The following is a 25,722-nucleotide window of genomic DNA, read 5'->3' on the forward strand; positions in this document are numbered from 1 at the left end:
ATATGAGGATTTTCATGTGGAGATCTGAATTATCTGATACTATACTTCTGGTTTAATCTAGCTCTGTAGCTGCCCCTTAATTTGACTCAGACCTCAGTCATCTTTAACAGTTACATCATCATTCAATCTGACCGTTTGTGTGAGGGTAGAGAGGGTTGCACATCGGTATCCATTTAGATCTTTTGCGTGGCCATAAGCCCATTATACCCAATTCAGATAAGTAATTAATGTCCTACCTACTGTCTGTCCAGCAAAACTTCATAGATTCCAAGAGGCTTCAACATTTATCTCGTTTTTTTTCGTATCAAAGCTCTGCAAGGGAACTCTAGTCGGTATCATAACCTCTGTTTTACAGATGAGGACTCCACAGAGAGGGTCAACCACTCCCCTGGAGCCACACAGTGAGGTGGGGAAGCTTGGACAGAAGTGCTCTTGGCTGTGCCTGGTTCGCTGCTCACGTGTGGGAAGCAGTGTTACTGCCGTGGGGGCTGAACTTGAGCTGGGCTCCATGAAGGCCATACAGTCAGGAGGTTCTTCCCTTAGGAGAATTGTCAGAAATCAGTACAGGCTGTCAGGTTACTTCGTCACTCCCCATGAAGAAGCTGTGCTTTGGGCAGACTGTGGCTATTGCCTGCCACAGACAACAGCCTTTTATGGACTCTGTGGTGTCACAGTTCTTTCCAGAGCATTAAACATTGTACCTGATGGGTGCTTTCAGTCGGTTATCCAGCGTGGCTGCCACTTTCAGAAATCAGAACAGTTACCTACTCTCCCTGCCTCCTCAACAAAGGGAATCCTCTATAGGCAGGTAACGCTTGTGGAAAATTTCTTCTTGACTCTTCCTTAAATACTTCGCCAACAGACCTCTCTTTCACACACAGTTTAGGACAAGGGTCAGTCTGGACTCGTGTGCATTTGATTAGAAACTCCCTGTCGCTTCTCATAGGAAAACATTAAGATGTGCCATGAAAGTGGCTCAGTGTGTTCTCACATCTTCAGCAACAACAAGTTCATGGTGTCAGCAGTCTGTATTTGCTCTTTGGCTTTAAAAAACAATATAAGAGAGAGCGGCATGGACATATATACACTACCAAACGTAAAATAGATAGCTAGTGGGAAGTAGCCGCATAGCACAGGGAGATCATCTTGGTGCTTTGTGACCACCTAGAGGGGTGGGATAGGGAGGGTGGGAGGGAGACGCAAGAGGGAAGAGATATGGGAACATATGTATATGTATAACTGATTCACTTCGTTATAAAGCAGAAACTAACACACGATTGTAAAGCAATTATACTCCAATAAAGATGTAAAAAACAAAAACAAAAAAACAATATAAGAAGGGCCGCATACATGACTCTTCAAATAGTGGTATAAATTTATCCTTTCAAAAAAATGCCCAAGGCTTGTGCATAACACAAAACTTTGGGGGGAATGTTTATTTTTTCTAAATTAAAAAAATAGTATGTGTTGTAGAAAATTTGAAAATTTTTATTTTCAAATAATTTTAAATTAAGGAAAATAAATGCATTCACCATGTTCTTTATTTTCTGTATTCTGATGTTTTCACATGTGGGACCCTGCTGATTCGGGAGGGACTGCCCCTCCCAGGATCCGCCCACTGAGAGTAAACAACTTGCCCTGTGAGTGCGCTTGTCAAATACCACACCAGCCAATCCAGAGCCCACACCCCGGCCACCTCCTTCATTGGGATCTCACACTCTGGGCTACTGTCTGCCTGTCCTAATTGCCCCTGGGCCAGGTACCAGACCACGAGGGACAGCCCCGATGCCCCGCAGGCTGCTGAAATCATTCAAACTAGCCCAAACTAAACCTGCTCAGCCTGTCTTGCCCATTCCTTCCCACAGAAACCACAGTAGAGACTCTTACCCACAGATGCCCCTCTCCCTCTGCCTCCTGACTGGCCCTGGTGCTTTCCCTTGTGGCCCCATGTGGCCTGGCATGCCTCCTCCTCCTGGGAACCGTGAGTAGCAGTCTACCTTTTTGTCTCCTGATCTGTTGGCCTTAGTGTACCTTAAATCTTATATTAATATACTGTATTTTTAAACAGTAAAGAAACGTACAAAATTTAATGTTTCATATAGCATTTACTCTTTCATAAATAATTGGAAAACATTGTATTTAAAAGCTGCAGAGCGGTCCATCACATGGTTGCAGCCTAGTGTTTTAGTTGTTTCCTTGTTTGTTGATACCTTTAGGTTGTTGTTAGGTTTACACTGTTGAAATATTTTAGTTCATTTGTATGTACATCTTTAATATTTTTAGGATAAACTCAAAGAAATAGAATTCTGGGTCAAAGGATATAAGTATCTTTGTGTCCCTTGATACAGTTTTCCAAATTGCATTTTAGAAAGGTTATGCCAGTTTTCATTCCCACCAGAAGTATATGAAACTGTGAGAGTGTCTCTCTTCTCACCTCTTCCCCTTCTTCAAGACTCCTTTTTGGGTACAATAATTTATTAGGATAAGTCAGTTTGATAGGGGGAAAAACGTTTCTTTTCTCACTTCAGTAATTCTCAGGTGATCTGTAATGTGGTCAACCTAAATTTGAAGGGATGATCATAGTGGGGTTGTGGAAGCTAATCACTCTCTCCTATATTTCAGAACTAGGAAGTGAGGTTGGCATTTATTTCAGCTTCACTGCCTCTTCCAGACGTTATTCCCCTTTGTCACTTAATGACAGGCATGCCTTGGAGATACTGCTGGTTTGGTTCCAGACCACTGCCATAAAGCTAATATTGCATTAAAGTGCGTCACAGGAATTTTTTTGGTTTCCCAGTGCATGTAAAAGTTATGTCTATACTATACTATAATCTGTGCAATAGCAGTATGTGTAAAAAATGTACATACCTTAATTTTGAAATACTTTATTGCTAATATGATGCTAACCATCGTCTGAGCCTTCAGTGAGTCATAATCTTTTTGCAATAGCAACATCAAAGATCACTGATCACAGAGCACTGTAGCAAATATAATAATGATGAAAAAGTTTGAAATATGGCGAGAATTACCACAGCGTGATGCAGGGACATGAAGTGAGCTGTTGGGAAAATGGTGTCAATAGACTTGCACTATGCAGGGTTGTCACAAACCTTCAATTTGTAAAAAGCACAATATCTGCAAAGTGCAGTAAAACGAGGTGTGCCTGTACCTTCACTTAGGTTTTCTGTTTATTCACCCCTCTTCTATCCTTATTTTAATCATCTACCCACCTCCAGGATGCTGCCCCTTGTGTTCTTAGACATCTTCCTCTCCTGCCCATCCCCTGATGTCATCCTGGATGACTTTGGTCTTTCTTCTCTTCCCCAGAATACCCCATCGTCACTGCACTGCAGTGCCCCCTGGGCACCTCTTACTTGGCCCTTGAATCAGCTGCAGATGCTTTACCTCTGAATCCCCAAGTCTGAACTTCTCCCTGCTGACCATGGTCTTGTATTTTTATGACTCTCCCACTTACACAAACATTCCAGCCACCTGCCTGTTCTTTCAGCTCCTTTTTGGTGTCTCTTGCTTTCCTACCAGCCTGTACTCTGTGATGCACTATTTTACTACAGTTGTCCCTTGAACAACAGCGGGGATTGTGGTGCCCTACCCTCCATGCAGTCAAAAATCCTTGTATAGCTTTACAGTCAGCTCTCTGTATCCATGGTTCCACATCCATACATTCAACCAACTGCCAACTGTGTAGTACCCTAGTACGTATTTAGTGAAAGAAATCCTTGTATAAGTGGACCTGTGCAGTTCAAACCTGTGTTGTTCAGCGGTCAATTGTAGGATGTTGTAGGCATCACTTATTCATTGTTCTTTTGACTTTCTGCATACTTCCCCGGCTAGTGACTGGCCTTGGGCAAGTAAAGCCACCTATTTTCTCTGCTTTGGTTCTCCAGCTTTTAGACATCTTGCTACGTTTGAAGTCAAGGCCAAGAGTATAACATTTCCTCCTCCAGCCTACGCAGGAGAGGTGGCTCCTTCTGTGATGCTCTGATACTGTATCTGAGATAAGTGGTGGTTGATCCTTAGGTGGGACCCTGATCCCCGTGTGGAAGGATCTTTGGCTTTCCCTGCTCATGCTTGGCAGCAAAGCCTTATTTTCCCAGCCAAGCCGGAAAGGGTTCAGTGAACAGCTCTGAGTACAATCTTCATTACAGAAATAAATAGGGACCCAGGTAAGAAGTGAGCCGTTCAGGTTGGACAAAGGTGGAATGCATTAGGATAAAAGTTGTAGCTTATGATGGGAAGACTAGTTCCTAGAAGAGAGAACAAATGTGCCCTCTGCCTTCGTGCTGATTGGCCAAGAAACAAAGGGGGCTGAAATGCAGTGCTAGGTAACTTCACTAGCTCCCTGCTACCTGGAAATCAAGCTCAGACTCCGCAGTAGGACATCCAGGGCCCTCCACCAACTAGCTCAGTCTGTGTTTCCAGCTTGATTTCCTAATGTTTCACACTGTATGCAGCCATACGGATCTACTTGCTATTCCCTAATAGTTCATATATATTCTTTTTTCTTTCTGAACTGTAGGTATGTCTTACAAAAGTAAGACATGACACTTGTAAAATTTTAGAACAATACAGAAAAGTAAAAAGGAAGAAAAGCTTTAATTGGCCACTCAGACAAAACACTTGGAAACATTTCACTGTGTTTCTTTCTAGATTTTTTTCTCCCTGAAAATACATTATCTTAGTTTCTTGATATTATGTAGTCTCTGTGTGTTTCATCCTGCTTTTTAAACTAAATGTTACATAAACATTTTCCATAGTTATAAAACCCATAAACATTATTTTATTTTTTGTCAACAACAGATATTTATTTCTCATGGTTCTGCAGGCTGGAAATCTGAGATCAGGGTTTCAGTGTGGTTGGGTTCTGGAGAGAGTGCTCTGATGGTGCAGCTGGCCAGCTTCTTGGTGTAGCCTCATGTGACAGAAAGACAGCCAGCTCTCTGGCCTCTTCTGATAAGGCACTAATCCCATTCTTGAGGACTCCACTCTCAGGATCTAATTACCTCCCAAAGACCCCACCTCCAAACATAATCACATTGGGGATTAGATTTTATATGAATTTTGTGGGACACATTCACTCCATAACAGCATCCAAATGGGTGCTAAGACAAAGTTAAAATTATGTCCTCTTATTTCTGCCTCACATTGCCTATTAACAGACCAAGTAGGGAGTGCCCATCACCTGAGAAGGAGCGTGCTCCTCAGAGCCCTGTGTGAGGTGGCCAAGTAGGGAGTGCCCATCACCTGAGAAGGAGTGTGCTCCTCAGAGCCCTGTGTGAGGCGGTACAGCAGGAAAGGAGAGATGGGAGAGCCGCTTGCTGCGAGATTTCCTGAGTGTTAGAGATCAAAGCCTTCACTGTGGGAAGCCTGTCAAATAGCTGAAGCTGTGACTCTCCAACTTCACAAATGATGATGCATGTAACAAGTTTCTACTGAAGAGCTGTAAGCGTTGGAAAAAAAATGTTTATGGAAAGGGGCCAGACAGACTCCCAGGCAGAAGGGCAACGTGAGTAACAGCCAAGAGTAAAGCACTTTCAACCTCTCTGGTCCACAGGTCAGGTTAAAATTCCAGACCCTCTGTGTGGAGAAAAGGGAACCCTCCTACACTGTCGGTGGGAATGTAAGTTGGTACAACCATTATGGAGAACAGTATGGAGGTTCCTCAGAAAACTAAAAACAGAATTACCATATGATACAGCAATCCCACTCCTGGGAATATACCCAGACAAAACTATAATTCAAAAAGATACATGCACCCCTCTGTTCATAGCAGCACTGTTCACAATAGCCAAAACATGAAAACAACCTAAATGTCCATTGACAGGTGAATGGATAAAGAAGATGTGGTACATATATGCAATGGAATACTACTCAGCCATGAAAAAGAACAAAATAATGCCATTTGCAGCAACATGGATGCAACTAGAGATTATCATACAGAGTTAAGTAAGTCAGAAAGAGAAAGGCAAATATATGATATCACTTATATGTGGAACCTAAAATATGGCACAAATGAACACATCTACAAAACACAAACAGACTCGTGGACATAGAGAGCAGACTTGTGGTTGCCAGGGAAGAGGAGGTGATGGAGAGGGGTGGACTGGGAGTTTGGGGTTGGTGGATGCAAACTGTTACATTCAGAATGAATAAAAAACAAGGTCCTAATGTACAGCACAGGGAACTGTATACAATACCTGTGATAAACCATAATGGACAAGAATATTAAAAAAGAATGTCTCTGTGTACAACTGAGTCGCTTTGCTCTACAGCAGAGATTGCCACAGTATTGTAAATCAACTATACGTCATTAAAAGTTTTTCTATTTCAAAAAAAAAAGGAAAAGAGTGCATGTGAATTAAACATGTATAAATAAGACCAAAATTAAAATAAAATAAAATTCCAGGCCCTCTGACTTTAGATTAAATAACAGGGCAAATACCAAGTAGAGTGTTCTTCAAATGCAGCAACTGGATGGTGCTACAAGAAAATAAGTGCTTCCTAGAATATAACTTCTATCAGCCCCTGAAACGTCTTCCTCCAAGCCACACCCACTTGCCAAAGGTGTTGCACTTTTCAACGAACAGAAGAGGGAGACCAGTGACACAGGCTGGTATCATAGGGAGAGACGTTAAATGTCATTTTTTTGACATGTAAAAACAGGATGCTAATTTATTAGTGAATGCAAAGTGTCTCCCTCATAAGACTTTGTCTGGGTGTCCACGTGGTTTCCTTCATTTTCTCCCTGTAGGTAGACCCACGTAGAAATCCTGCCTTTGAATCAAAGTTCAGATTCTTCTCCTCTTCCACGGTGACTGAGGCTGAGATGGTGGAAGAACCAGGTTATCACAGGTGCAATTCTTCCAGAATAGGAAGGCATGCACTGGAGTCTGAAATTGAGTACCCTTCAAAAAGAGTAGGGGTGTTTGAAGTGTGAAGATTCTGTTGACAAGTCCTGTTGAAGAGAATGGATGGAAATTTGGAAAATTACCTAATTAGGCTCTTGGATCTCAACACCCACTATGAACCCCCATTTTGAGCAAGATACTCTGCTGGCTTCAGTTAAGACCAGTCTGGCTAAATATCTGCTTTTCTTCAGGGTTTGTATGGCTGTTTGGATTGGAATTCAGGAAAGGTGGTCATGGGGGACACACTTGCCTGCCTTTTCCAAGTGTAGTAAGGATTCATGGATAAATAAATCTTGATGGACTTGCATGAAATATCAATGAATCCTTTTTTTATATACATTTTTGAAATAAACTTATTTATTTATTTTTGGCTGCAGTGGGTCTTCTTTGCTGTGCATGGGCTTTCTCTAGTTGCGGCGAGCAGGGGCTACTCTTCATTGTGGTGCGCAGCTTCTCATTGCAGTGGCTTCTCTTGTTGCGGAGCTCGGGTTCTAGGCGCGTGGGCTTCAGTAGTTGTGGCACGCAGGATCAGTAGTTGTGGCTCATGGGCTCTAGAGCACAGGCTCAGTAGTTGTGGTGCACGGGCTTCGTTGCTCCGCGGAATGTGGGATCTTCTTGGACTAGGGATCAAACCCGTGTCTCCTGCATTGGCAGGAGAATTCTTAACCACTGCACCACCAGGGAAGTCCAAAATATCAGTGAATCTAAACCTCATCCCTATTTTGAATTTTCCTGGGAAGCTGCATTTCTGGATGGTGCATGATGATTAGGTATCTGGTTTCTGGTCTGATAGGTGTTCTGTCAATTTAGTGTGCATTTAGGTTCATGTGTGAGAAGGTAAAGTTTGTTTTGAAAAAGTCCAATTTTACTGATCAGAGTCATATCAGCAGATGCATTTTCTAACGCCTGACTTTGATATGTTTTCTGGATTCATTACCCAAACGTCATTTTTAATGATAGCATAGGATTATACTAAATGCGTTTGTTTCACCTCCTGTTCATGGTGTTCTCTTAGTCTGAAATACCCATCCAGAAAATGCTTTCAAATGTTACTCCTTTCCCAAAACAGAATTAAGTGCCCTTCCTTCTGTGTTCTGGCAGCATAAACTCACAAACCTGTGTCTCCATCTAGGTCTAATTGCATTCAGTATTTGATTTCTATGTCTGTTCCCCTGCATATGCACAAACATATACAGGATCATAAGCTTCTTAAGGGCAGGTACTAAATCTTAACCCTTTTAGACATATTGTCCACCTGGGTTAAATTCTTAAAAAATATTGTGGAATAATACTGTGTTTTTAATCTCTGCTGAGCAAAAGCTTTTTCATAATTTCTATATATATAGCAAGTTGGTATTTTTCTTGAATAGTGCCAACTAGTACTGCATTTTTATTATTGAGTAAGCATCTTACAGTAATTTGTCAGTGGTGAGAAACAGTATTTGGTTTCCATTGTAATGCATTAGCACAAACCTGTGAAACAACTACTGCTTGTTATTCCAGAGAGCTACTTCCGATTGCCAAATCTCATGCCACACAGTGCCTTTTTTTTTTTTTCCAGCGGACAATCAGGTATATTTTTCATTTTGTGAAAGAAAAATAGTAAAAATGAAGTAATGGTAGGGAGTAGGCCTCCTTGTTTGTGAAGTAGGTACAGTGGGGATTTGCATATTCCTTATTCTGGGAATTTCATCATCCCAGCAGCCCAAATACATGAATCTGGAAATCCTGATTTTACACCTCTTTCAGATTCTCTTTTGAATGTCTGGGGGTAATGAAATGAAATGTGATTCATTCCTTCAGCAAACCCTAAACACCATATGTCAGCCCCTGTGCTAAGATTTGGAGCTAAAAAATGACATGATTCTGAAAGCTTTCCAGTGATGGAGCTTACAGCCTAATTAGAGGATCTCATAAATCTTTCCCCTGCCTTCTTCTTCTGTGGATTCCATGAGCTGAACACCATTTGGCATCCTGAAGAAGAGGATCTTAATGAGGCAACAAAACGCACCAGAAGCAATTAAATTTAAAGTGAAAGCATTTAGTACTGAGAAGGACACAGAAACCAATTCTGTGGTATTCTTGAAAAAAGTGCATAACCTGAATTTAGTCATGAGGGAATAACAGAAAGAGTTAAACTGAAAGACAGTCTATACAATACCTGCCCAGTACCCTTCAAAAATCTCAAAAAAGATGAAAGAAAACCAGATGTTTAAAGAAAACTGAGGACAAATAATAGACACTTAAATGTATCATGTGATCCTGGATTGGATTCTGGACATTAGGGGGAAAATTGGCAAAATTTGAATAAGGTGTATAAATTAAATAATAATACTACATCGGTGTTAATATCCTGGTCTTGATAATTAGACTGGAGTTAAGTAAGACATTACCATTTGGGGAATCTGATTGAAGGGTATATGGGAATTCTTTGTATTATTTTTACAAGTCTGAAATTATTTCAAAATTAAAAGTTTAACATTTTTTAATTAAAAAAAGATTCAAAGACATGTAACTCAGTTCCTTTTCTTGACTGACACCTTAAGCATCTGCAGTGGTTCATCAACAATGGACTTTTTTTGAATGAAAAGAAATGACAGTTTAAGAGGCCTCTGGGACAACATCAAGCGCACTAATATTCACATTATAGGGGTCCCAGAAGGAGAAGAGAGAGAAAGTGGCTGAGAACATATTTGAAGAAATAATAGCTGAAAAATTCCCTAACCTGGGAAAGGGAACAGTCACCCAAGTCCAGGAAGTACAGAGAGTCCCATACAGGATTAACCCAAAGAGGAACAAACCAAGATATACTGTAATTAAAATGATAAAAATTAAAGATAAAGAGAATATTACAAACAGCAAGGGAAGAGCAATAGCATACAAGGGAACTCCCATAAGGCTTTCAGCTGACTTTTCAATAGAAACTCTGCAGACCATAAAGGAGTGGCATGATATATCTACAGTGATGAAAGGGAAAAACCTAAACCAAGAATATTCTACCCAGCAAGTCTCTCATTCAGATTGGATGGAGAGATTGAAAGCTTTACAGACAAAAGCTAAGAGAGTTCAGCACCACCAAGCTAGCTTTACAAAAAATGTTGAAGGAATTTCTCTAAGTGAAAAAGAAAAGGCCACAACTAGAAACAAGAAAATTACGAAATGAAAAGCTCACCAGTAACAGCAAACACACAGTAAAGGTAAGAAATCATCCACACACAAAGCTTGTAGGAAGGTTAAAAGACAAAAGTAGTAAAATCATCTATATCCACAATAAGCAGTTAAGGGATACACAAAACAATTAGATGTAAAATGTGATATCAAAAACACTAATTATGAGGGGAGGAGAGTACAAATGCAGGGTTGTTAAAATGCATTTTAATTAAGAGACCCACAACTTAAAACAACCATAGATAGGTAGATAGACAGATAGATAGATAGATAGATCAATAGCTATATAAAAACCTCATGGTAACCACAAATCAAAAATCTTTAATATACACACAAAAAAAGGAAAATGAATCCAAACATAACACTAAAGATAGTCATCATCACAAGAGAAGAGAACAAAAGAAGGGAAAGAAAGACCTACAAAACAACCCCAAAACAATTAACCAAATAGCAGTAAGAACATACATATCAATAATTACCTTAAATGTAAATGGATTATATGCTGCAGTCAAAAGACATAGAGTGGCTAAATGAATACCAAAAAAGACCTGTATATATGCTGCCTACAAGAGACTCAATTTGATTCTAAAGACACACACAGACTGAAGGTGAGGGAATGGAGAAAGGTATTCTGTGCAAATGGAAATCAAAGGAAAGGTGGAGTAGCAATATTTATATCAGGCAAAATAGACTTTAAAACAAAGACTGTTAAAAGAGACAAAGAAGGGCACTACATAATTATCAAGTGATCAATCAAGAGGAAGATATAACAATTGTAAATATATATGTGCCTAACATAGGAGCACCTAAATATATAAGGCAAATATTAATGGACCTAAAAGGAGAAATTGGCAGTAACACAATAATAGTAGGGGGCTTTAACACCCCACTTACATCAATGGACAGATCATCCAGATGGAAAATTAATAAGGAAACTCTGACCTTAAATGACACATCAGACCAGATGGACTTAATTGTTATATATAGGGAGAGCATTGCATCTGAAAGCAGCAGAATACACATTCTTTTCAAGTGCACATGGAACATTCTCCAGGATAGATCACATGCTAGGCCACAAAACAAGCCTCAGTAAATTTAAGAAAATTGAAATCACATCAGGCATCTTTTCTGGTCACAATGCTATGAGACTAGAAATCAACTACAAGAAAAAAATTACAAAAACACAAACATTTGGAGGCTAAACAATATGCTACTAAACAACCAAGGGATCACTGAAGAAATCAAAGAGGAGACAAATGAAAACAAACACATGACAATCTAAAACCTAGGGGATGCAGCAAAAGTAGTTCTAAGAGGGAAGTTTATAGTGATACAAGCCTACCTCAGGAAAGAAGAAAAATCTTAAATAAACAACCTAACCTGACACCTAAAGCAACTAGAGAAAGAAGAAGAAACAAAACCCAAAATTAATAGAAGGAAAGAAATCATAAAGATCAGAGCGGAAATAAATGAAGTAGGGACAAATACAGAAAAGATCAATGGAACTAAAAGCTGTTTCTTTGAAGATATAACAAAATTGATAAACCTTTAACCAGATTCATCTAGAAAAAAAGGGAGAGGGCCCAAATCAACAAAATCAGAAATGAAAAAGGAGAAGTTACAACTGACACCACAGAAATACCAAGGATCATAAGAGACTGCTAAGAACAACTCTATGTCAATAAAATGGACAACCTAGAAGAAATGGACAAATTCTTAGAAAGGTGCAAATTTCCCAAGACTGAACCAAAAGGAAATAGAAAATATGAACAGACCAATTACCAGTACTGAAATTGAATCAGTAATTTTAAAACTCCCAAAAAACAAAAGTCCAGGACCAGGTGGCTTCACAGGTGGATTCTACCAAACATTCAGAGAAGAGTTAACATCTGTCCTTCTCAAACTATTCCAAAAAGTTGTAGAGGAAGGAACACTCTTGAACTTATTCTGTGAGGCCAGCATCACCCTGATACCAAAAGCAGAAAAAGTTATCACAAAAAAAGAAAATTGCAGGTCCATATCAACTGATGAACATAGATACAAAAATCCTCAACAAAATACTAGCAAACTGAATCCAACAATAGATTAAAAGAATCATACACAATGATCAAGTGGGATTTATCCCAGGGATGCAAGAATTTTTTAATATTCACAAATCAATCAGTGTGATATACCACATTAACAAATTGAAGAATTAAAAACTGTATGAACATCTCAATAGATATAGAAAAAGCTTTTGACAAAATTCAACATCCATTTATGATAAAAAAAAAAAAACCTCTCAGGAAAGTGGGCATAGAGGAAACATACCTCAACATAATAAAGGCCGTATATGACAAACCCATAGCTCACATCATCCTCAGTGGTGAAAAGCTGAAAGCAGTTTCTCTAAGATCAGGAACAAGACAAGGATGCCCACTCTCACCACTTTTATTCAATATAGTACTGGAAGTCCTAGCTACAAAATCAGACAAGAAAAAGAAATAAAAGTCATCCAGATTGGAAAAGAAGAAGTAAAACTGTCACTCTTTGCAGATGACATCCTACTACACATAGAAAATCCTAAAGATGCCATCAGAAAACTACTAGAGCTCATCAATGAATTTGGTAAAGTTTCAGGATACAAAATTAATGTACAGAAATGTTGCATTTCTATACACTAATAAAGTATTGGAGAAATGAAGGAAACAATCCCATTTATCATTGCATCAAAAAGAATAAAATATCTAGGAATAAACCTACCTAAGAGGTAAAAGATCTGTACTCAGAAAACTATAAGACACTGATGAAAGAAATTGAAGATGACACAAACAGAAAGCTATACCATGTTCTTGGATTGGAATAATTAATATTATTAAAATGACCATACTACCCAAGACAGGCTGCAGGTTCAGTGTAATCCCTATCAAAATATCAGTGGCTTTTTTCACAGAACTAGAACAAATAATTTTAAAGTTTGTATGGAGACACAAAAGACTTCGAATAGCCAAAACAGTCTTTAGAAAAGAGAACAGAGGTGGAGAAATCACACTCCCTGTCTTCACACTATACTACAAAGCTACAGTATTCAAAATAGTATGGCACTGGTACAAAAACAGACACATAGATCATTGGAACAGAAAAGAGAGCCCAGAAATAAACCCACACACTTATTGTAAATCTATGACAAAGGAAGCAAGAATATACAATGGAGAAAAGACAGTCTCTTCAATAAGTGGTACTGGGAAAACTGGACAGCTACTTGTAAAAGAATGAAATTAGGGCTCCCCTGGTGGTGCAGTGGTTGAGAGTCCGCCTGCTGATGCAGGGGACACGGGTTCATGCCCTGGTCTGGGAGGATCCCACATGCTGCGGAGCAGCTGGGCCCATGAGCCATGTCCGCTGAGCCTGTGTGTCCGGAGTCTGTGCTCCGCAATGGCAGAGGCCATGACAGTGAGAGGCCCGTGTACTGCAAAAAAAAAAAAAAGAAAGAAAGAAATTAGAACATTCTCTAACATCATATACAAAAATAAACTCAAAATGGATTAAAGACCTAAGTGTAAAACTGGAAATCATAAAATTCCTATAAGAGAACATAGGCAGAATACTCTTTGACATAAATTGTAGCAGTTTTTTTGGATCTGGCTCCGAAAGCAAAGAAAATAAAAGCAAAAATAAACAAGTGGGACCTAGTTAAACTTAAAAGCTTTAGCCCAGCAAAGGAAACCATTAACAAAGCAAAAAGACAACCTACTGAATGGGAGAAGATATTTGTAAATGATATGACTGATAAGGGGTTAATATTCAACATATATAAATAGCTTATACAACTCAACATATAAAAAACAAACAACCAGATTAAAAAATTGGCAGGAGAACTGAATAGACATTTTTTCCGAAGAGGACATGCAGATGGCCAACAGGCACATGGAAAGATGCTCAACATTGCTAATCATCTGGGAAATGCAAATCAAAACCACAATGAGATATCACCTCACACCTGTCAGAATGGCTATCATTAAAACTACCACAAGTAACAAGTGTTGCCAAGGATGGGGAGAAAAGGGAACCCTTGTACACTGTTGGTGGGAATGTAAATTGGTACAGCCACTGTGGAATATAGTATGGAGGTTTTGCAAAAAGCTAAAAATCGAACTATCATATGAACCAGCAATTCCACTCTTGGGTTTGTTTTTTTTTTTTTTTTGGCCGTGCCATGCAGTTTATGGGATTTTAGTTCCCCAACCAGGGATTGAACCTGGGCCCTTGGCAGTGAAGAGCATGGAGTCCTAACCACTGGACTGCCAGGGAATTCCCCACTCCTGGGTATTTATCTGGAAAAAACCAGAAAACACTAATTCCAAAAGATACATGCACTCCAATGTTCATAGAAGCATTCTTTACAATTATCAAGATACGGAAGCAACCTAAATGTCCATCAAGAGATGAATGGATAAAGAAGATACACACACACACACACACACACACACACACAATGGACTACTACTCAGCCATAAAAAAGAATGAAATTTTGCCATTTGCAGCAACATGGATAGACTTGGAGGGTATTATGCTAAGTGAAATAAGTCAGACAGAGAAAGACAAATATCATATGATATCACTTATGTGGAACCAAAAAAATAGAACAAACTAGTGAATGTAACCTAAAAAAATGCAGACTCACAGATATAGAGAACAAACTAGTGGTTACCAGTAGGGAGAGGGGAGCGGGGGGAGGGGCACTATAGGAGTAGAGGATTTAGAGATACAAAGTATTATGTATAAAATAAGCTACAATGGTATATTGTACAACACAGGGAGTATTGCCAATATTTTATAATAACTAGAGATGGAATATAACCTTTAAAAATTGTGAATCACTATATTGTACACCTGTAACTTATGTAATACTGTACATCAACTGTACTTTTTTTTTTTAATTTATTTTTGGCTGCATTGGGCCTTCGTTGCTGCACGCGGGCTTTTCTCTAGTTGCAGCGAGCAGGGGCTACTCTTCGTTGTGGTGCACAGGCTTCTCACCGCGGTGGCTTCTCTTGTTGCGGAGCACAGGCTTTAGGTGCGTGGGCTTCAGTAGTTGCAGCACGCAGGCTCAGTAGTTGCGGCGCTCGGGCTCTAGGGCCCGTGGGCTTCAGTAGTTGTGGCGCATGGGCTCTAGAGTGCAGGCTCAGTAGTTGTGGCACCTGGGCTCAGTTGTTCCGCGGCATGTGTGATCTTCCCAGACCAGGTATTGAACCTGTGTCCTCTGCATTGGCAGGTGGATTCTTAACCACTGCACCACCAGGGAAGTCCCTCTATCAGCTATACTTCAATTTTAAAAAATTTTTCCTTTGGAAAACAAAAAGTAAAACAAAACAAAAACACTGGACTCAAATTTCGCTGGACTAGTTACTTAGCATCATTAAACTTTTGGCTTTCAGACAGATTTCAAATACATTACTTGATTCCCAAAAGAAACCATGAGGTTTGCAGGAAATTACTTCTGTATTAAAGAAACAGGCTCAGATATGTTAAATGACTTGTCCAAAGGAAAAAAAACCCACCAGTTTATAGTGGGAAAGCATCGAATCCTAGACAGTAGACCACCAGGTGCCTCAGCTTACATGTGTAGACCAGATTAAAAAGATTTTGTGAGCATAGACTCTCAGAAGGTAAGAAGCAAAGGCCACTTCCATTTTTTAAGGAAGTAATTTAAATGTTTACATTGAAAAAATGGTTTTTAACAACAAAAATTATTCATGGAATAATTTAAATTTTAACATGCAGCACACTGGCAAGGAAACTAGGTAATGGGACAAAATTTTTTGTTTTTAAAGAAGTATATTTTTTCCATCCTGCCACTGCACCTCTGTGAATCAAATGTGTGTGCACATGTATATGTATGTGTGTAAATATATTCTCTCAAGCATAATGTCAGATTTTAAAGTTGAACCGCTTTGTAACTATGGGCCTAAGCCACGTGGCTACTTGGTCTCCCCTGCTTATGGCTTCTAAGCAGCAGCTCATATCCCACAATTTATTTCCATGCTTGAGCAGTTTGATACTAAATACTTTAAAATATTGTTAGATTGATTACCATCACCAGGGAGATGCACATAGAGTGGAGCGAGATTTACTGTGGATCTCATTTTAAATAAAACCACAAACTTCCTTTGTAAAAGATAATCACAGTATCTTTTTTCAATCTAAATTCTGCGTTATTTTACCGAGTGTTAAATAACACAAATTACTTTCGCCATTGAGAAGTGACCCAATTGCTGAGGAAAGACAATACCAAAGTGTTAAATCATACCTCCAAAATGAGTTATATAAAAACAGAGTTAAATTTCAGTTCTCAACACATGATCTCATCTTCTACATAAGTATATGTGGAGGCTGAAAGTAAAGTAAACTGGAAGGTTAAAAAGAAAGCTTTACTCTTTAAATTGTGAGTCACCTAACAAATAAAAATCCACTACATGAATTGTTTCCAAGGAACAGATCCTTTCTTCCAGAACTACGTAGTCCCATTAACCCATCTTTTCCTTTTGTTTACAGAAAGCCCTGTTTTGAATACACTTCTACTGACATAGCTTCATGATGGAACATAGCTAATTATGGGGCAATACTCCCCCACCCATTAAGGAATATAAAAATAAGCCCCTTAGGTGATTCAGATTTGATTTCATGAAAAGAAGCATATTATTCTGCCTGCCTAAAGATAGTCCATTTCTTATTTTCAAGGTTAATAAGAAAGAAGGATTAAAACGTGGAGATTGTGACTTCTAGAATGAGAGGCAAAAAGGGATCTTCATTTTATTTCTGTTTTGAACTTATGTGAGGGAAAGAGTGTGCCTGCTTGAGTCTGTGTTGGGGGGTGGGAGGGAAATGGGAGGGGTCTAATATTACATAGTGAATTTTTCCTTTTGATCTGCTATTTAATCTCATAAATTTCCCCACATTTTTCTCTGGAGACAGATGGTGTTCTGCCATTCAAAATACATTAGAACGAAGCCTAGGGGCTGAAACCGTAATTAATCTCATGTGGTATCTGATGGTCCCGAATTGGTCCCATGAAGAGAGTCCAGGCCTAAAAGTCTTGGGATATAGTAAATTAGAAACTTCATTCCCAACGATCATTGGTAAAATTATTCTCCTCCCTTCTTTATGGTGAGATCCATTATACCTACAGAGGACTGTAAAAATTACATATGTAGTTTAAAGGATGAAAACAAAACAATTCTCTGTGAACCCACACCTAGGTTAAGAAGTGGAACATGAATTCCTTAGAAGTACCTGTATGGAGGGCAGACAGCAGATGCAAGAGGAACTACAATCCTGCAGCCTGTGGAACAAAAACCACATTCATAGAAAGATAGACAAGATGAAAAGGCAGAGTGCTATGTACCAGATGAAGGAACAAGGTAAAACCCCAGAAAAACAACTAAATGAAGTGGAGATAGGCAACTTTCCAGAAAAAGAATTCAGAATAAGGATAGTGAACATGATCCAGGACCTCGGAAAAAGAATGGAGGCAAAGATCGAGAAGATGCAAGAAATATTTAACAAAGACCTAGAAGAATTAAAGAACAAACAAACAGAGATGATCAATACAGTAAATGAAATGAAAACTACACTAGAAGGAATCAATAGCAAAATAACTGAGGCAGAAGAATGGATGAGTGACCTGGAAGACAGAATGGTGGAATTCACTGCTGCGGAACAGAAAAAAGAAAAAAGAATGAAAACAAATGAAGACAGCGTAAGAGACCTCTGGGACAACATTAAATGCAACAACATTCGCATTATAGGGGTCCCAGAAGGAGATGAGAGAGAGAAAGGACCTGAAGAAATATTTGAAGACATTATAGTCGAAAACTTCCCTAACACGGGAAAGGAAATAGCCACTCAAGTCCAGAAAGTGCAGCGAGTGCCATATGGGATAAACCCAAGGAGAAACACGCTGAGACACATACTTATCAAATTGGCAAAAATTAAAGACAAAGAAAAATTATTGAAAGCAGCAAGGGAAAAGCGACAAATAACATACAAGGGAACTCCCATAAGGATAACAGCTGATTTCTCAGCAGAAACTCTACAAGCCAGAAGGGAATGGCATGATATACTTAAAGTGATGAAAGGGAGGAACGTACAACCAAGATTACTCTACTCTGCAAGAATCACATTCAGATTCACTGGAGAAATCAAAAGCTTTACAGACAAGCAAAAGCTAAGAGAATTCAGCACCACCAAACCAGCTCTACAACAAATGCTAAAGGAACTTCTCTAAGTGGGAAACACAAGAGAAGAAAAGGACCTACAAAAACCCAAAATAATTAAGAAAATGGTAATAGGAACATACATATCGATAATTACCTTAAACGTGAATGGATTAAATGCTCCAGTCAAACGACACAGGCTTGCTGAATGGGTACAAAAACAAGAACCATATATATGCTGTCTACAAGAGACCCACTTCAGACCTAGGGACACATACAGACTGAAAGTGAGGGGATGGAAAAAGATATTCCATGCAAATGGAAATCAAAAGAAAGCTGGAGTAGCAATACTCATATCAGATAAAATAGATTTTAAAATAAAGAATGTTACAAGAGACAAGAAGGACACTACATAATGATCAAGAGATCAATCCAAGAAAAAGATATAACAATTATAAATATATATGCACCCAACATAGGAGCACCTCAATACATAAGGTAACTGCTGACACCTATAAAACAGGAAATCAACATTAACACAATAATAGTGGGGGACTTTTAACACCTCACTTACACCAATGGACAGACATCCAAAATGAAAATAAATAAGGAAACAGAAGCTTTAAATGACATAATAGACCAGATAGATTTAATTGATATTTATAGGACATTCCATCCAAAACCAGCAGATTATACTTCCTTCTCAAGTGCGTGCAGAACATTCTCCAGCATAGATCACATATTGGGTCACAAATCAAGCCTCAGTAAATTTAAGAAAATTGAAATCATATCAAGCATCTTCTCTGACCGCAACGTTTATGAGATTAGAAATGGATTACAGGGAAAAAAATGTAAAAAACAAACACATGGAGGCTAAGCAATACGTTACTAAATAACCAAGAGATCACTGAAGAAATCAAAGAGGAAAGCAAAAAATACCTATAGACAAATGACAATGAAAACACGATGATCCAAAACCTATGGGATGCATCAAAAGCAGTTCTAAGAGGGAAATTTATAGCTATACAAGCCTACGTCTAGAAACAAGAAAAATCTCAAATAAACAATCTAACCTTACACCTAAAGAAACTAGGGAAAGAAGAACAAACGAAACCCAAAGTTAGCAGAAGGAAAGAAATCATAAAGATCAGAGCAGAAATAAATGAAATAGAAGCAAAGATCAATAAAACTAAAAGCTGGTTCTTTGAGAAGATAAACAAAATTGCTAAACCATTAGCCAGACTTGTCAAGAAAAAGAGGGAGAGGACTCAAATCAATAAAAATAGAAATGTAAAAGGAGAAGTTACAACAGATACCGCAGAAATGCAAAGCATACTAAGAGACTACTACAAGTAACTCTATGCCAATAAAATGGACAACCTGGAAGAAATGGACAAATTCTTAGAAAGGTATAACCTTCCAAGACTGAACCAGGAAGAAATAGAAAATATGAAGAGACCAATCACAAGTAATGAAATTGAAACTGTGATTAAAAATCTTCCAACAAACAAAAGTCCAGGACCAGATGGCTTCACAGGTGAATTCTATCAAACATTTAGAGAACAGCTAACACCCATCCTTCTCAAACTCTTCCCAAAAATTGCAGAGGAAGGAACACTCCCAAACTCATTGTATGAGGCCACCATCACCCTGATACCAAAACCAGACAAAGATACTACAAAAAAAGAAAATTACAGACCAATATCACTGATGAATATAGATGCAAAAATCCTCAACAAAATAGTAGCATACAGAATCTGACAACACATTAAAAGGATCATGCACCATGATCAAGTGGGATTTATCCCAGGGATGCAAGGATTCTTCAATATATGCAAATCAACCAATGTGATACACCATATTAACAAATTGAAGAATAAAAACCGTACGATCATCTCAATAGATGCTGATAAAGCTTTTGACAAAATTCAACACCCATTTATGATAAAAACTCTCCAGAAAGTGGTCATAGAGGGAACCTACCTCAACAGAATAAAGGCAAAAAAAAAAAGTACCTGTATATCCCTCACTGATTGCACCCCACTTTCTTCTCCCAAAGAGAATTCTAACTTTTGTGTTAGCTGTTCCCTTTCTTTTCTATATAGTGAGGTAACTTATGTAGATATCAGTAAAAACATATTAGTTAGTTTTACCTGCTTTTGAACTTTATGCAGTTTTTTTAAAAACATGCTACTGTTTTGTCTGTGACTTTTTTTTTTTTTTTACCTAGCATCATTATCTTGAGATTCATCCATGCTGAGTATATCAGTACTTTATTCATTTTTACTATTCTTGGTATTCCATTCAATGAATAAGCAATTTATCCATCTGTTGATGGAAATTATAGTTTCCAGTTCTCATTATTTTTTGTTGTTCAACTGCAAGCAATGCTGTGAATGTATTTCTTGTACATATCTCTTAAGATATATTAAGAATTTTCCATATACTTAGAAGTGAAATGCTAAACCATATTATTTGCATGTGTTCTACTTTATTAAGTAATGCAAAAAAGGTTTCCAAAGTGTTGTAGCAATGTACTTTCCCACCAACAGAGCATGAGTGTTCCGTTTCTCTTTCCATTGCTCTGTTTTCTCACTTACACTTGGTATCATCAAACTTTTCATTTGTAGCCATTAGATGGGTATATAGTCTATCACTATAGTTTACTTTGGATTTTCCTGATTACTAATGAGGTTGAGTATCTTTTCATTTTTGTACTGACAATTAGAATTTCTTTTATGAAGTGCCCATTAAAGTCTTTTATCCAGTTTTCTGCTGGGTTTTTGTGTTGGTCTTTTTCTTAATGATGCACAGGCATTCTTTATACAGTCTACATGGTAACACTTTATTGTTTATGTGTGTAGCAAACATCTTCTCCCAGTCTGTGACTTGCGGTTTTATTCTCTTTATAGTGTCTTTTGATCAAAGTTAACTTAATTTTAAGAAGATTGAATTGATCAGTCTTTTCCTTTATTGTTTTTAGTTTTTGTTTTGGGAAATTCTTTCTACGCCAATAACAGAGATATTCTTTCTCCTTCAGAGTATTCTCTGTTTATTTTGGCCTTTTACATTTAGGTCTTCAATCCAGTTGAGTTGAATGTTTATATTTGGTTTGATTTTTATATTTGGCATATGGTAGTAGGGGATCTGGTTTTATTCTTTTCCATAGAGAAAATCAGTTGGCCCAGGACTGTTTATTAAAAAGCTGGTCTCCTCACATTGATCTGAAAATTCCATCTCTGACATTTAGCGGATATCCATATTTACATGTCTGGGCTCTCCGTTCTTTTCCTTTGGTCTATCTCCGTACCAATACCACACTGTCTTAATTGCCATAGCTTTATAATGTCTTGATATATGAGAGGTCCAGTTCTCCCACATTTCCCTTAGCTGTTCATAACTCATGGCACTTTCATGTGCATTTTATATTCAGCTTGTGAAGTCCCACCAAAAAAAAGAATATTTTGAGAGGAATTACACGTGTATTTTAGGAGAATTGACATCTTTGATATTGAGACCTCCAGTACATAAGCATGGTGTATGTTTCCATTTATTTGAATCTTTTTCAATATTTTAAATAAATTTTTATAATTTTCTCCAGAAAGACCTTGTATACTTTTATTAGGTTATACATTTATTCTAAATACATTTATTCTTTAGGTACTATATATTTTTTGAAGTTATTATAATTTATGTTTTTTAAAATATCATTTTCTTACAGTTTGTTGCTGGTGATTAGAAAAGCAGTTGATTTTTATATATTGACTTTACAAACAGTCAACCTTGATACACTCCCTAGTTTTAATAATTTATATGTTGATTATTTTGTGTTTTTTGTATTCTCAATCATGTCATTTCCCAATAATGACAAATTTTTTTTCTTCCTTTCCAATTCTTATACTTCATATATTGTTTTCTTGCCTTATTCTACTAGCAGTTCTTCCAATACAGTGTTGAAAGGGTACTGATAAAAGATCTTCTTGTTTTGGATTGTAAAAAGAATTCTTTCAGTGTTTCTTCGTTAATATTTCTGAATCTATTAGGATAATCATATTTTTCTACTAAGCTGCTATTGTGGTAAATTATATTCATTAATTTACTAATATTAAACCAGTCTTGTGTTCCAGGGATAAAGCTGTCTTGGTCATGATGGGTTATTCTCTTTATACATTTCTGAATTTTGTTTGCTAATATTTTGTTAAGATTTTTGTATCTTTGCTCATGAATGAGATGGGCCTATAGTTATCCTTTATTGTATTGCCATTGTTGAATTTTAATATCAAATTTCTATAAGCCTCATAAAAAGAGTTGAGTTTACTATATATTGGGATAGTATGTGTAAGAAAGAATATAGGAATATGCAGGTTTTTATTTCTCTTTGCTTCGTTTTCTGTCAGTTAAAGTTCTCTAGGGACAAATATATGATATATTTATATGTAGAATCTTAAAAGTAATACAAATAAATTTATTTACAAAACAGACTCACAGTCATAGAAAACAAACTTATAGTTACCAAAGACAAGGTGGGAGGAGGGATAAATTAGGAGTATGGGATTAACAGATACTCACTTCTATGTATAAAATAGATAAATAACAAGGATTTACTGTATAGCAGAGGGAACTATATTCAATATCTTGTAATAACCTCTAATGGAGAAGAACCTGAAAAAGTACATATATTATATATATGTACAATCGAATCGCTTTGCTGTACACCTGAAACTAACACAATTAGTGTGTCACAATTACATATTGTGAATCGACTATACCTCAATAAAAAAAATTCCCTACAAATTTTTCCATTTCATCTAAATTTTCAAATTTTTAGAATAATGTTTTTCTAAATTCATGAGAATTTATCTTTTATATCTCTAGAGCATCTAAAATTATGACCCCATCTTCATTCCTGTCTTTATTCATTTATTCCCTCTTTCCTTATTTTGGAAAAATCTTGCCATAAGGTTATTAGAGTTTCCAATGTTTTGGAAGAACCTATGTTTAGCTTTTTTGATCTGTACTAATTTGTATTCTATTTCATTATTTCTGGTATTATTTTAATGATTTTCTTTCTCCTAATTCTTTAGATTTATTTTAGTCTTCTTTTCCTAATTTCATAAAATAAATTATTAGCTCATTAAATTTCAACCTTTTTATGGTGTCTAGCATAATTACATTGTAGTCAGAAAATGTTTCATGTGTAATATCAATCTTTTTGGTCCAGTATAAATGCCCCATGGGTACCTCAAAACAAACAACACTGGATTTTGAAGCTGCTAGGTATAGTGGTCTATATATGTCTGTCATATCAAGCTTGTCTGTTGTGTGGATCACATTTCTTATATCATTATTTTTGAATGCTCACTCTATCAGTTACTGCTAGAGATGTGTTAAAAAGCTCCCACTCTTACTGTAAGATGTATTGCATTCTCCTTGTAAATATTGCTTATATATTTCAGTCTATGTTATAAGGTGCAAATGAGTTTAAACTTGTTAGGTCAATTTTAATATGAGAAATATATTCAGAGAGGCCTACATTTAGACTATAAGTTATTTTTAGTTCAGCGATTCTGATTTTTACATTTTATAAAACATTTAGTAAACTACAGTTTAGACCAAAAGGATTTTACTATCATATTTAGCAATTCAGGGTTAAAAATATTCATGTCCCATAACCTTGTTAACTCATTTCTGGGATGCTATCCCCCAAAAATAATAATAATGACTAGAAGATGAAAAGAAATAACCAGTAGATAAAAAGTTTTATACACATAGATAAAAGCACCATACATATTTATGATAGTGAAAAAAAACCAAATATACATTCCAACAATAGAAGAGTGGTTAAGTAGCACACAGCTACACGATGGTATATTATGCAGCCATTAGAATCATTTATAAAGAATTTGTAATAACACTGTAACGTTATTATCACAATGATATGCAAGTAATGCAGAGTATACACCATGACTTCAATTACTATAATAACAACTGTAGAAAAAATTCTGCAAGGAAGTAATTCTAAATAGTAATATTAGTTGGTGAGATTTGGTTTTCCCCCTTCCTTTCTACTCTTTTGTGTTTTTCATATTTCCTACAATATCCATATATTTTTTTCCAATTAGATAGGGAAAATAAACTTAAAAATACAGACTAACAATACATTTCTAACTAATATTTGGGTGTACATGATTAGTCTTTCATTCTATGTTATGTTGCTGTTTAGTTGACATTTTAAAATATCAAAGTAAAAAGCAATTTAAAATGTGGGATATGGATATGTATAAAGTAAAAGTCAGTGTTTCAAATAGATGCCTTATTGTGCTTTATGTCTCATAGGTAAAGTGTTGATCGAAGGGAACCAGTGCATTGCTGCCATGGTTTCCAGTCATCTGAGCCCATGGACAAAACCAGCAACTATTGGATCCTTCAGCCCACCTGTGACAGAGTTTCCAAGAAAACGAAAAGGGAGTGATTCAGACCCATCCCAGTAAGTGAATTTGTTCTTCTAACCCCAAGAAATCTCCGACTCCAGGGAAGAAAGAAAAATATTACTTTTTTTTCTTTTAAAAACAAATTAAAACCTTTAGTTTCTTTTTATTTATTTATTTATTTTATTGAAGTTTAGTTGATTTACAATGTTGTTAGTTTCTGGTGTACAGCAAAGTGATTCAGTTATACATATACATACATATTCTTTTTCATATTCTTTTCTATTATGGTTTATCACAGGATATTGAATATAGTTCCCTGTGCTATACAGTAGGACCTCGTTGTTTATCCATTCTATATGTAATAGTTTGCATCTGCTAGTCCCGAACTCCCAATCCAACCCTCCCCCTACCCCTCCTTGGCAACCACAAGTCTGTTCTCAATGGCTGTGAGTCTATTTCTGTTTCGTAGATAAGTTCATTTGTGTCATATTTTAGATTCCACATGTAAGTGATATCATGGTATCTTTCTCTTCCTGACTTACTTCGCTTAGTATGATAATCTGTAGGTCCATCCATGTAGCTGCACAAGGCATCATTTCATTGTTTTTTACAGCTGAGTAATATTCTGTTGTATATACCACATCTTCTTTAGAAAAAGACTACTTTTTAAATCATTATTTTTAATTACATGGTAATTAAAAATTTGGGTAGGGTCAATTATTTATCCACCCAGCTGCCACCTCAGTCATTGACTGATCCAACTCTGAAGGTTATTAGGTATCCAGGAAGGTCAACTGGAGGTTAATTTGCTTAACATTTATGGTCACAGGAAGATATTTGCCTTCCTAATTGAAATACTTGACTTTGAGGAGAACATCTTCTTGCATGTTTGGCTTACAATAATAATCACCACTTGCTTCTTTCCTTACTTATCATTCGTGTAACAACCAACCCTTGGTTATCTGTGGCGACTTTAATCAAATAAAACTCTTGTTTTCCCTG

General features: G+C 37.1%; 1 protein-coding gene across 5 annotated transcripts in view; it reads left to right on the top strand.

Moving 5' to 3' along the window:
• BMAL2 (basic helix-loop-helix ARNT like 2) overlaps positions 1-25,722 on the top strand; it is a 126,225-nt gene that overhangs the window by 14,966 nt on the left and 85,537 nt on the right. For all 5 annotated transcript variants that reach the window (XR_004483811.2, XR_004483810.2, XM_049694198.1 and 2 more), the window contains exon 2: positions 24,626-24,776. Coding sequence is in view for 3 of the 5 variants with exons in the window: in XM_049694198.1 (XP_049550155.1) it covers positions 24,626-24,776 (151 nt within the window). In the remaining 2 variants the exon portion in view is untranslated. The remainder of the gene's footprint in view (positions 1-24,625; positions 24,777-25,722) is intronic.

This window comes from Orcinus orca, chromosome 11 (assembly GCF_937001465.1).
Source record: "Orcinus orca chromosome 11, mOrcOrc1.1, whole genome shotgun sequence".
NCBI lineage: Eukaryota > Metazoa > Chordata > Mammalia > Artiodactyla > Delphinidae > Orcinus > Orcinus orca.